General features: G+C 41.8%; 1 protein-coding gene across 2 annotated transcripts; it reads right to left on the reverse strand.

Moving 5' to 3' along the window:
- Positions 1-6,652: 6,652 nt before the first annotated feature.
- On the reverse strand, positions 6,653-11,074 carry PMAIP1 (phorbol-12-myristate-13-acetate-induced protein 1). 2 transcript variants are annotated; one of them, XR_009544369.1, is made up of 3 exons: positions 10,848-11,074; positions 8,160-8,323; positions 6,653-8,076 (listed from the first exon to the last, which is right to left on the reverse strand). XR_009544369.1 is itself a non-coding variant. In XM_060170755.1 (2 exons), exons 1-2 carry the CDS (start codon positions 10,903-10,905, stop codon positions 8,217-8,219), a joined length of 165 nt encoding a protein of 54 aa, XP_060026738.1. In that variant the 5' UTR covers positions 10,906-11,074; the 3' UTR covers positions 6,653-8,216. The 2 variants fall into 2 exon arrangements, 1 of the variants encoding a protein (XP_060026738.1); XM_060170755.1 differs by having other exon boundaries at positions 6,653-8,323.
- Positions 11,075-11,572: the final 498 nt, after the last annotated feature.

Raw genomic sequence — 11,572 nt, forward strand, 5'->3', positions numbered from 1 at the left:
GTTGTGTCATGATAAGAAAAATGTGCCATGGAAACATAAAAGATAGGCTGTCCTTTCTGATTGGGGAATCTGAAAATACTTCTTGAGGAAATGACTTTTGACATTGGCCTTGAAGGATAACAGAGCTTTGAGCAGCAAAGATGAGAAGGAAAGGAATCCAAAATTAATGAAAACTACAAACAAATCCTAGAAATTCAAGAAATCAATCTAGCCGGAGGACAGAGTCAGGCTAGTGCCCATGGGGAGAAGCCAGATGGAGATGAAAATTGGAAGTCAATTAGCTTAAAGGGGCACTTGAGGTCATTACTCTTAGAGAACATGTTGAAAGCAGAACCTTGGGAAACTGACATTTAAAAACCAAGAGGAAAGAGGAACTTGCTAAAAGTTCAGAGGACTTTACATAAGTTTGAAGGAGGAGGTGAGGCTCAGAGGTTGGACATGATGCAACATAATAAGAGGCCTTGGGTTGTGGCAGCTGGGTTGCTAGTGACCTTTAAGAAAACAGTATCTATGAAAAAGTGGAGCTGGAAGACAGATTACAAAATGATAAAAATAGAGTATGCTTGAGGAAACCAACCAAGGAAGAGTAGCCTTCGGAGAAGCATCCCAGTGATAACTTGGTAGACCTCCTGTTAAGATTTTTGAGTCTCTGGTGATTTTGATAGTGAAAAAACTCATTTAACAAACAACATCTTTATTTGAAATAAAAAATACCTGACCCTATCAATTTGTCTATACCTCTACCAGTAATATGCCAACATAATTACTATCAATTTATAATGTCTTGCTTTTTGGTAGTTCAAGTACTCACTTTTTATTCCAAACAGCAGTTCATTGGGATATTAATTTGCCTACTTTGGGGGCTTTGCTCTTCCATGTACATTATGATTAAAATTGCAGTGGATCTATAAAAACTTTGCAAAAGCATTAAAATTAAATTCATCATTTAACTAGATTTTCTTGAACTGTTTTCAAAAGTTTTTAAACTCCATCACAATCTTGCATTCTTTCTGGATTCTTTTCTTTACTCTTTTTTTTGCCTTATAAATTATCCCTATTTTTTAATTGTGTTAAAAGTATATTTCTGGTGTACAAAATAGACTTAGGCACTTTAATGCTATATCCAGCCAACTGCTTTAGTCTCGTTCATTTTAATAGGTTACATTTAGATTGTCTTGTATTTTCTATGGTGACAATCACGTTACCTGCAAATACATGACAATTTTCTTCCTTTATAACTCTTTTATTTTTTCTAATTTTACTGCAGCGACTGGAACTCGAATAGAACCTTGAATACAAGCTCTGAAAAAAAACCAAAACTGACCCTACCCGACATTTTCCTTTTCTCTAGTGAACAACTTCACAGCTTATAACTGTTAATTCTGGACCATTTGTAAATGTTTCATCTGGTTTTGCTCATCTGTGTCCTCAGCTAAACTGTAAAGTCCCTAAGTCAGGGAGGCTGCTTCCTTCATCTCTTCACTCAGTATGTACTTAATAATTCCAGTAAACCCAGGATAACATTCACTTTTCGTAAACCCTTTGTAATCCCCCGGAGTATTTTTTTCAGCAACCATTTATTGGGAGCTTACTAACTGCTAGGCCCTGAGCTGAGAGCTTTGCATTCAGGATGTCTTTTAATCCCCTTATGAACTTTTTGATTCCACAGGGCTGGGAGTTATGACTACCACTTTCTTACAAATGAGCCAAAAGTGGGAAAAAGAAGTGGGATATAGATTACTTAGATGGAGAGCCTCAGAGTTAAATCGACTAAAGATACACTTGTAAGCACATTACAACCACACAAGGGTGACCAACTGTCCTGGGCTCGCCCAGAACTGAGGCCATTTCCAGGACATGAGACTTGCAGTTTTAAAACCAGGCACACCAGGACCAGAGAACTTTCCATAGTTTTCAGGGATGAAACAATAAAATGTTGCAATGATAAAAGGGGCCAGGAGCTGTGTCCCTTCAGGAATATTTATTACGAAGAGAATTCCGATGTAACTGTAATATGATTGGGGTTGAAAATTATAGTGGAGTATGTTTCCAAACAGGTAGAAATATACACTTTTTCATTTCACCAGCTTATTCTTGGAAAAGTGCGGTTGACGAGTAAGCCACACCTAGAGCCTATTACCACCCTTTTCCCTCCTTTATGTTCATTAAAATCTGGAAGAAAAGCCCAGATTTATCATCCTGGCTGGTACTTTCCCAGGGCCCCAAGGAGTCATCTGTGAAGTATTAGCCTGATTTCCTCATATTCTTCTATAACCACATTTTGAAAGTTAAATAAAAGTTTTAGTCTTGATTTGCGAATTCTCACAAATCTGTCCTTTTTGATGTGACACCAGTAAAAACTTCAAAAGGAGGAAAGGAGACTTTTTCTCACTTTAGTTACAGGTGCTGTATCGTGTTGCACGTCTCTTTTTTTCCAAGTTGTGATGTTTTTCCTCCTCTTCTCTCGGATGAACTGATTAATGTGTACGCTGCCTGAAGACAGAGGATCTGGGAATCTCTTAATAAAACGTAACCTTCATAAAACCAGAGGATTTCATAATCCACACAACCACCCATGGCTCCCTGCCTCTCCACCACTAGTCCGAACGGATCATGCAGAGCCCAGACTGGTTAATTTCGATGTTCTCCATTGTTTGCGTTTTTAATAATGGTGGCACCAATCCACCAATTTCTTCTTCCTTCCTCATTACTGCTTAGCTTTGCTGAAATCGGGCAGATACTGGAGGCAGCCGACAAAACACACAAATTGCTGTTTTGACTGGATTCTTTGAATCGTTTTCTTTCCCATTACAAATAGCTCCTGCGGGTCTGCCTCAGTAGGTGCTTGTTTGGGCGTTAGCTGGTAGAATGCGAGCCAGTGGGGAGCGTTATCTTTCAGAATTCATTCCACACTTGTCCAACACAAAATCCTTCCCGGGATGCAATGCGGCATCACCTTCCCTGCTGGCTCACCCAGGTTTCTTGGAATAATGTGAGCCAGCTTCCTGAGGTTGCGTATGCATCGCTGGAGGTTGGGGAGCAATCGGCAGCAGTGCTGAGCTAAAGGCATTCCAACTGGCGAGGCACTTATCGGTATTTTTCATTTAACAGCTGGTTTAATAATCAACCTTCAACCCTCAAAAAACTCAGGGGTAGAAAACCCTGGCTGCAGGCACTGGGCTGGAAAACAACTAGCTTTGCTCTGGAATGAGGACCCTCCCCTAACCCATCCTGCTGGCAAGAGAGGAGAGCTTTGAGGTCAGAAAGGTACAAGTTCAAATCCTGTGTCTTCTGCTCATTTGCCAGTTAACTTTGGGGAAATTGCTGATTCGCTGAGGCAGTTCCCTTCACTGTAGAACAGGAAAGATTATCGTATTTTCCAATAGAAAGATTGCAAGCACTAACTGAAATAATAAGACTAGTGTTTCTAAAATGTCAGGCCCATCATGGGTGATCAGTAAATGGTATTTATCTTGAGGAAGTTTTGTTCACAGAAGGACAGACTCAGAGTAGCCCTATGGAAACCCTACGGGTGGACGCCACTCAGGTTCCCTATAGGCAGACTTGACCTCTGTCCTCCAAATGAACAAATTTTCAGTTTCATCTTAGAGGAGAGCCCACACTTCAGAACCCCACAGTTGAAAAGAGGCTTATCCAAATCTAGTCCAAACTAACTCTTGAGGTGAAATTGTGTAAATCAGGACCGGAATTTTTATATGAATACGTGAAGGGGCTTCGGGAGATTCAATAGTATTGATGAAACCTAATACGTACGAGGGGACAATAAATGTTCCGCCATCCCTGAGAGGTTACAAATTAAAAGCAGATGGTCCCATCAAGGGAAAAGCTGCCACTTCCTCTCCGGCTCCGGCACTGCCCTACCGCCTTCCTACAAAAGGTTTCATTTTAGTCTAATAATCTTAATTGGGCAAGATCTTCCATAGCTCGGTAAAGAAGCTAATATCTAACCCTCCGTTTTGAAGCTAAAGTTAAGGACATTCACAGAGCGTGACTGAGCCAGACGTCAGGCACTTTCTTACCTCATTTGATTCTCAAGATGGTTTGAAATAGGTGCATTTTACACCATTTTATAAGAAAATAGAAATCAAGTAATTTACCCAGAGTTCCCCCAAGAGTAAATGGTAAAATAACTGACGGATTTGAAAGTCAGGAGCCAATGACAATTGTGGGCGGAGGAACTTTGTGGTTTTGACAATAGCTGGGTGAAGATGTGAAGCTGGAAATGAACAAATCTCAGAAGCTCCGTCAGAGACCGTTCGTGAGAGAGCATGACAAAAAGGAGAGACGACTTTTTCTAAAACACTAGAAATAGCAAGGGGTTATTTTGTTTATTCTGTTTTCAACCCAAACCCAAGCCCAGGCTCCACGCACTGCGCGGTTTGTAATCAAAGAGAGGACTGCACGAAGCAGTCTGGGACCCGGACTTCTAAGTAAAGGAACCCCAAATCCCGACCTATAACTCTCATCAACTTTCTGACTTTTCTGGTGTTCTAAAAAGTAGGCAATTGGGGCTTCCCTGGTGGCGCAGTGGCTGAGAGTCCGCCTGCCGATGCAGGGGACACGGGTTCGTGCCCCGGTCCGGGAAGATCCCACATGCCACGGAGCGGCTGGGCCCGTGAGCCGTGGCCGCTGAGCCTGCGTGTCCGGAGCCTGTGCTCCGTCCGCAACGGGAGAGGCCACAGCAGTGAGAGGCCCGCGTACCGCAAAAAAAAAAAAAAAAAAAAAGTAGCCAATTTGGAAGAAGACAGTAAGTGGGTGTGACCATCTGACTCTGAATTTGTTAAAGCAATTTCTGAAAGCCCTTAAAAAGAGAAGCTCCAGTTAGTGCCTGGTTTGACTGACAAAGGTTTTGCTCTTGAACCATGACCTGTTACATAAGAATACTCAGGTGATTACACAGCCAGGTGTGTTCTGTCAGGTGACCCCCCAACTATGTTCAGCCTCGTATAAGAAGCAGCCCTGACAGAGTGACACCACTATCAGGGCAGCCAGAGCGCATGGGGGATTCTCATTTCCCAGAAAATGCAAGTCCGAGAAGTTCCCGCACAGCTTCCTGCAAGACTTAGAATCAATGTTGGGGAGAAGAATCTGGATGATAGTTGGCTTTTTGTTTTTGTTTTTCTGGGGTTTGGGCTTTTTACATCCACTCTTTCACTTCTTTTAGCAAATCCTTCAGTTCTCTCTTAATACTGTCTGAAATGAGGGGGGCGGGTAGGGCTAGGAGTGTGATGGGAGACCTTCTTCAGAGCCCTTTGTCACCCCATTATCTGTTTCACACCACGAGGAACTCTGCAGATCTGGGTCTCTTGATTTCAGAGGAATGACTCTGGCTTAGACAGGCTATCTCACTCAGGGTCACAGAGCTCAGTAATGGTTTTGCCCTGAGAGTCTGGCTCCAGCATTCCCAAGTGGGGTGTCCTTTGTATCTCATCACTTCCCATTACCATTCTCTTTTCAAGGTGTCAGTTATCTCCTGGGGCATCTTTCTCTCTGTCAAAGGTTTGAGGCATTTGACAGGATTGTCACCATTTATGCTGTTCCTGCCGTGTTGTGTATGTGTGTGGGCAGAGTTATTGCAAGGGATTAAAAACCCCAAATCACAGGCCCCAGCGTCTTTAGAGAACAACTTGCTTCATTCATAGATACATGATAGATGATGGATATATAGATGCTTTTCAAATATACAGACTTTGAGATTTTCTTTTAAATATAAGTACAAATCAAAAAGTATTTTTAATTCATAGTAGCTATTTGTCGGTCAATAGATACAATTATGTGGACATCATGCGAATTTTTTGACATTAAAATAGAGTTCTCAGAAAATAATTCTCATACCTAAAGATTGTGAAGTGTGCCTTAGCCTTCCTGTGTGATGCCTTCTACAGTATAAAAGAGCATCAAGGGTACTTTAGCAAAACTAATTAACACCAGTGGCTCAATTCTGGTTATGCAAAGAGGCCTAGGGACACGACCACGGACAAAAGTTCCTCTGCCAGTGACCCTCACATCAAATCACACATTGACCCCACCCTTGATGAAGCCAATCTCCCCTCCTGCTCCAGTTCTGTAGCTGTCATCTCCCATTCACCTTCCTCCCTCTTCCCCTCTCTCACCATTTAAGGGAGGCAATTTACATCCCAGGACTTCAGCAGACGCAGAGGGCAGGGGCGGGTTGGTGATGTGGATCTTAGATCAAGGCTACAAATTTGGGCTATCTTTTGAGTTCTCAAACAGGAAGGTCAATTGCACCACACCTACTTCTGCACATGACTAGCTTCAGAAGAAGCAATACTTGCGGCTCACCCTACCGCTAATTAGATCAGGACTCTCTGTAGGCTACTTTAAATAAATCACTCTCCGGGCATCAACCTAAGGTATGCAGCCGCTCTCAAGACCTATGCCTGGCATTAATTTCCTATGTTTCACTACTTCCTTTCCCAATTAAAGTATAAGTCCCCTGACAGCAGAAATCACGTCAAATTGCCCTGTATTCCCCACTCTCACCACACAACTGGAACGAAGGAGATGGTTTGGTCAGAAGGTAACTGCTGATGGAAGTCAGTTAAAATATTCTGGTTTCATAATGAACACTCAGTAGCTTACGTGATGAAAAAATAAACACACAGAAAAGAATGGTGGTAATTTTTAATAGTTTACAGTATCAAATTTTATATGTATATATATATATGTATAAATACAGTTACAGACCATAAATATCCCCATGGCAAAATACCTGCCACTAGGCAGACCACCCCCCAAAAAATCTTTGCAACTAAATAAACTAACAGCTTAAGTAATACTGAAGAAAAACAGATGCTGAGGTAATTTTTCATCTAAAGTGACTACAGCCTATATTAAAACATTCTTACTGTAAGAGTTCAAGTAGTTATGAAACCCTTGTCACAAAACCCCCAAATGCAACTTTAATATATAGTTTCAAACTAAACAAAAAATATTTTAATTATAAATAGGTAAAATAAATAAGATTATTCTTGCTGAAAATCAATCATGACAGTATTATTTCTTTTTTTATATATCTGGGGACTTTGTTGATAGCCTGGCCAAAAAAACAATAGAATTCATGAAACCTTTCTCAAAAACTACATATTACTCTAATGCCATATATATATATATATATATATATATATATATCTTCAGATGAATATATGTGTATGTATATAAATGGGATTTTCATTCTGGATGAGCAATCTGTTCCTTTAAAAAATATATATGTATCCCAAATATGAAAACATGCTTAATTTCTCTTAAAAGATCACTGTTATACAATGCACACTGACCAGTATGAGAAGGGACATTTTACAGATCTTAGAAACTTCTTTAGAAACATATTTATTTTCTTACCAACAGTTACGTTAGAATATTTGTTTTACTAAGTTATAATTACAGCAGTAAAAAAAAAAATCTGTCACTTATTTTTCATTATTCCCGGTTATGCAAAAATCCCCATGCTTCTTTATCTTTTAATATTCAACCTGCAAGAATTCCACTGGCACCAAGTAACACTTCAAATTTTTTCAAAGCATATAATTTCCAAGTTAAGGCCCATAGGAACACATTTAATAAAAGGTCATCTGAACAGAAACCATACATTTTGAGTAAAAAGAAACTATCAAATTAGTTTATATTTTGTAGTGACCTATGAAATCAACATTCACTATGACATTCAGTGTTCTCAGAAAAAAATTTTACTTTTAACAAGATAATATATATAAACCAAAGATTATACATTGTTCTGGAGTTGTCATCCAAAAGTAGAAACAAACATTGAACATGTTCTGTTTCTTGGCCCCTGCCCATAGTCTAATCATTTGTCAACTCCTCATACACTGGGCAGCAGCCTTTAGCAAAAATACTAGAACAAGTCTCTAAGCAAAACCAAAATGTATAAATAATTAATTTCCTATTTTCAAAGTTCTTCCATTCTTGTTTGAAAATAAACAGTGTTTTTTTAATGTTCTCACATACCAAACGACTTCTGGAAAACCTCCAACAACAATTCATTTTTGACGTATTCATCTTCGTTTCCAAGGGCATCTGAAAGCAAGTGAGAGCTCCTTCACGTTGTTTGTCTCCATTACAAGGCAGTCTCTCCTCTAATTGATGAAGTTTGCACTTACTGGGGAATCTTCCGTTTGAAAGGAGTCTCTTCATTCTTCATTCGAAAGCTTCTAAAGTCAGGTTCCTGAGCGGAAGAGTTTGGATATCAAATTCAGAAGTTTCTGCCGGAAATTCAGTTTGTCTCCAATTCTCCTGAACTGAATGGCACACTCAACCTCAGGATCTGAAGAGGAAAGCGAAACATCAAAGTTGCACTGACAACACTGCAAACTGCAACCAGCAAGAATGAATATGCCCATCCCAGGGACGAGTTGAGTATTTATCCCAGGAAGCATTATCTTAACTTTATGTCTACTTGTTTTCTGAATGTGAGAAAGGCTACTTACACACACACACACACACACACACACACACACAGGCACGCACGATGTAAACGAACATGTGGTGACTCTAAACAACAAAAAAAAGTTAAGGCAAGAATAAAGACATTTACTTTGCAATCTTTTTTTTTTTAAGCATCCTGGATGAGGCAAATGTTATCTTACTTTCAAAATACAGACATTTATGTCATACACCACAAAGAGAAAGTGAGTCTCTGCCAGCCTCAGGTGATGTCATCCTTTTCTTTCCCACGTAAGATTGGTTAGGGAAATAAAAGTCAAATTCTAAACTCTTTTATGTTATTTTCCAGTACAATTTATTTTGTAAAGGCCAATAGTTCTGATTATGCCCTCATAATAGGTAAATCTAAATGTATTCTTATCCTCATTTAAACAACTCTGTAATTTTCTCATGAAAGACTCATAAAATCTTATTCTAAAATTAAGTCCACATTTTTTAAAATAACTTAAAATTTACATCTTACTCTAAACCAAATTCTTCCCAATCCGTTGCCTCTGTGGAAATGAGTGAAGCACGAAACAAACTAACGTTTAATTCACATGTTCACTATTTTTTATGATTAAGGTATTGCAATAAACTGAATATTAGGGAAAAGTAATGTTTATAATCTAATTTCTAAGTAAGCTTTTAAAGTAAATGAAGTTAACACCAAACCTATACTGATCCATAATTACAATTTCCTTGTATATTTCAAAGAGCAATTCAGCTTCTTTTTGGTACACTTCAATATCATGATTATGATCACTAAAAATCATTATGATTACAAATTAAAATCTGACTTATTTTGTAAACAGACCCTGCAAATACCCTATTCAGGCTCAAAATAAATGAAAACTGTAAATATATACTAAAGTGGATGTTTAAATCTACATTTTAACCAATTTCTCTTTTTACAAGAGCTGGGTTAAATTTTTGTAATTCCTAAAAAAAAATTCATAATCCCTAACAAGTTCTTTTCAGTGAGTGGGATATATTAACATACAATCCTAAAAAAACAATTATCATTCAGGCTACCATTTTAGAAGCCCTGAATTGTAAGAGAAAAAATTATACCTTTCATCCAAAAAAAAAAAAGGCAGAAAATAGCACCTAGTTGTTTCCTTAATCCTTTTTGTTACATCTATAAATGTAACCATGTGTGGTGATGGATGTTAACTTATTATGGTAATCATGTCACAATGTATACATATACCAAATCATTACGTCATACACCTAAAACTAATACAGTGTTATATGTCACTTATATCTCAACTTTTTTACATGTCTTACCATCTAATCAAGTTTAAGAGGGACATTTCTGCTGTCGCTTATTAATGGGGACTAAGTTGGATCGTGAAGGTTATGCGGTTTTTCACAACACAGCCAGAACTCTTGAACATCACGAAAGGTAGACAAAGCTTTTTCCCTCCCAAACAAGAGCTAGAGAGAGCAGCCTGGTGCCAATGTCGCCGTGGTCACATTGGCAATGCGCCACTTCCTTTGCACGCCCCATGGGCTCTATAACATTACACTAAGTTTAAAAGGGGCCTAATACCGTCTGATGTAACAGCAGTATGAACCACACAGATTTCCAGCCCACAGTCTTACTTGCCTTCTTTGCTACCGACCTGAAGTTATTCGATGGGGCTACATGTGACGGGGAAGGGCGCTGGAAGGGATGGATTAAAAAACATTGCGGACAAACTCCTGTTCTTCTCCTATCCCATTTCTGTAACTAATTAGGGATTGTTAAAATGTTATACTTTTAACAAAGAAGCAAGACTGTCTAGGCTTCTGACCTCGGTGTTCCTTGCGGGGCCTCCGTAACCTTCCAACAGCCCTTTGTGGAAAAGCTGTGATAGTACCAAGCGTCATTACCGCTTTTGTTGGTGAAACAGAGAGAGCACAGAGCAGGGTACTCACCAGAGCCTGGACTCCGGAGGAAGCGGGCCTGTCTCAGGAAGCGCCGGGAGGCCGTGGCTCCCGGAGCCTCTCTCGGCCCCGGCCCCACCTGCCGTGACAATTACTTTCTCCGCGTGTTTGTAGCCCGTACCTGCACTTTTTCTCCCCGTGGCCCCGGGACAGGGCACGTGGGGATGGAAGGCAGGCGAAATAGAAGCGGCTTTTGGCATCCGCTCAAACGCAGCTACATCCCGATCCCAGAGCCCGCTCCCTCCCCCGCCTTCTCCACGGTCCGGGGTTAAACCCCCGAAGAACTTTCTGGAGGCGTCCCTAAAGCACGTGCAAGGGAGCAGACCCGGCCCGACTCTGAGACCCTGAGCAGACGGATTGACCCTGGCCCGAACAAGACCTCGACCCCGGCCCCCGCCTCGGCCAGTATCTCCGCGAGCCCCAGATGCCCCTACCTGCCGGAGCCCGCGTCGGGCTCTGCTGAGCGCTCTTACGAGCCCTCCTTCCAGGCATCTCTGTAAGCAGCCGCCAGGAACTATGCTACAGAATCCGGGAACTCAGTCCTCCAACCCTGGCACCTTGGGTCTGCAGGACTCGGACTGTGCGCGGGGGGAGAGGGGTAACGGAGCTGGAGACTGCACCCTGTCAGCCTCCAGGAAACACTGAGGTGTGGGCCCGCCGCTGCCCGCGCTCCGCTATGAAGGGGACTTCCCGGTGACGTAGCGAAACTTGACGCCGGGCCCGCCCCTGTCCCCGCCCCCGCGGGCCGCCGCGCCTGGAGGGAGCTGGCGTCCGGGCCAGGCCTGCGGGGAGCTCCGCGCCACGCCGCGCGACCTGCCGGGACCCGCTGGCGACCCGCGGCGGCGCCGATCGGCGGGGTGGGGACCCGGCCCGGCCCCTACACTACTTTCTTGACCAACGCGTCAGCTGCAGGCGCGGCGGGGTCTAGGAGTCGCGAGCGGGGAAAGGTTCTCCTAGCGGGAAAGTTGGGGACGGAGAGGCCTGGAGCTTCGTCCCTATCATAAACGGGCAATTAGAGACTTTCGTAAACAAACCCCGGAAAGAGTTCGGGAAAGGCCAGTTTTCAGACTCAGAGAGTGTGGGAAGTTCCAGGGAAGTGAAATGAAGAGAACACTTAATAACAATAGAAATGGTGCCAGAAGCCAAGGGAGAAAAGATT

This window comes from Lagenorhynchus albirostris, chromosome 14 (assembly GCF_949774975.1).
Source record: "Lagenorhynchus albirostris chromosome 14, mLagAlb1.1, whole genome shotgun sequence".
NCBI lineage: Eukaryota > Metazoa > Chordata > Mammalia > Artiodactyla > Delphinidae > Lagenorhynchus > Lagenorhynchus albirostris.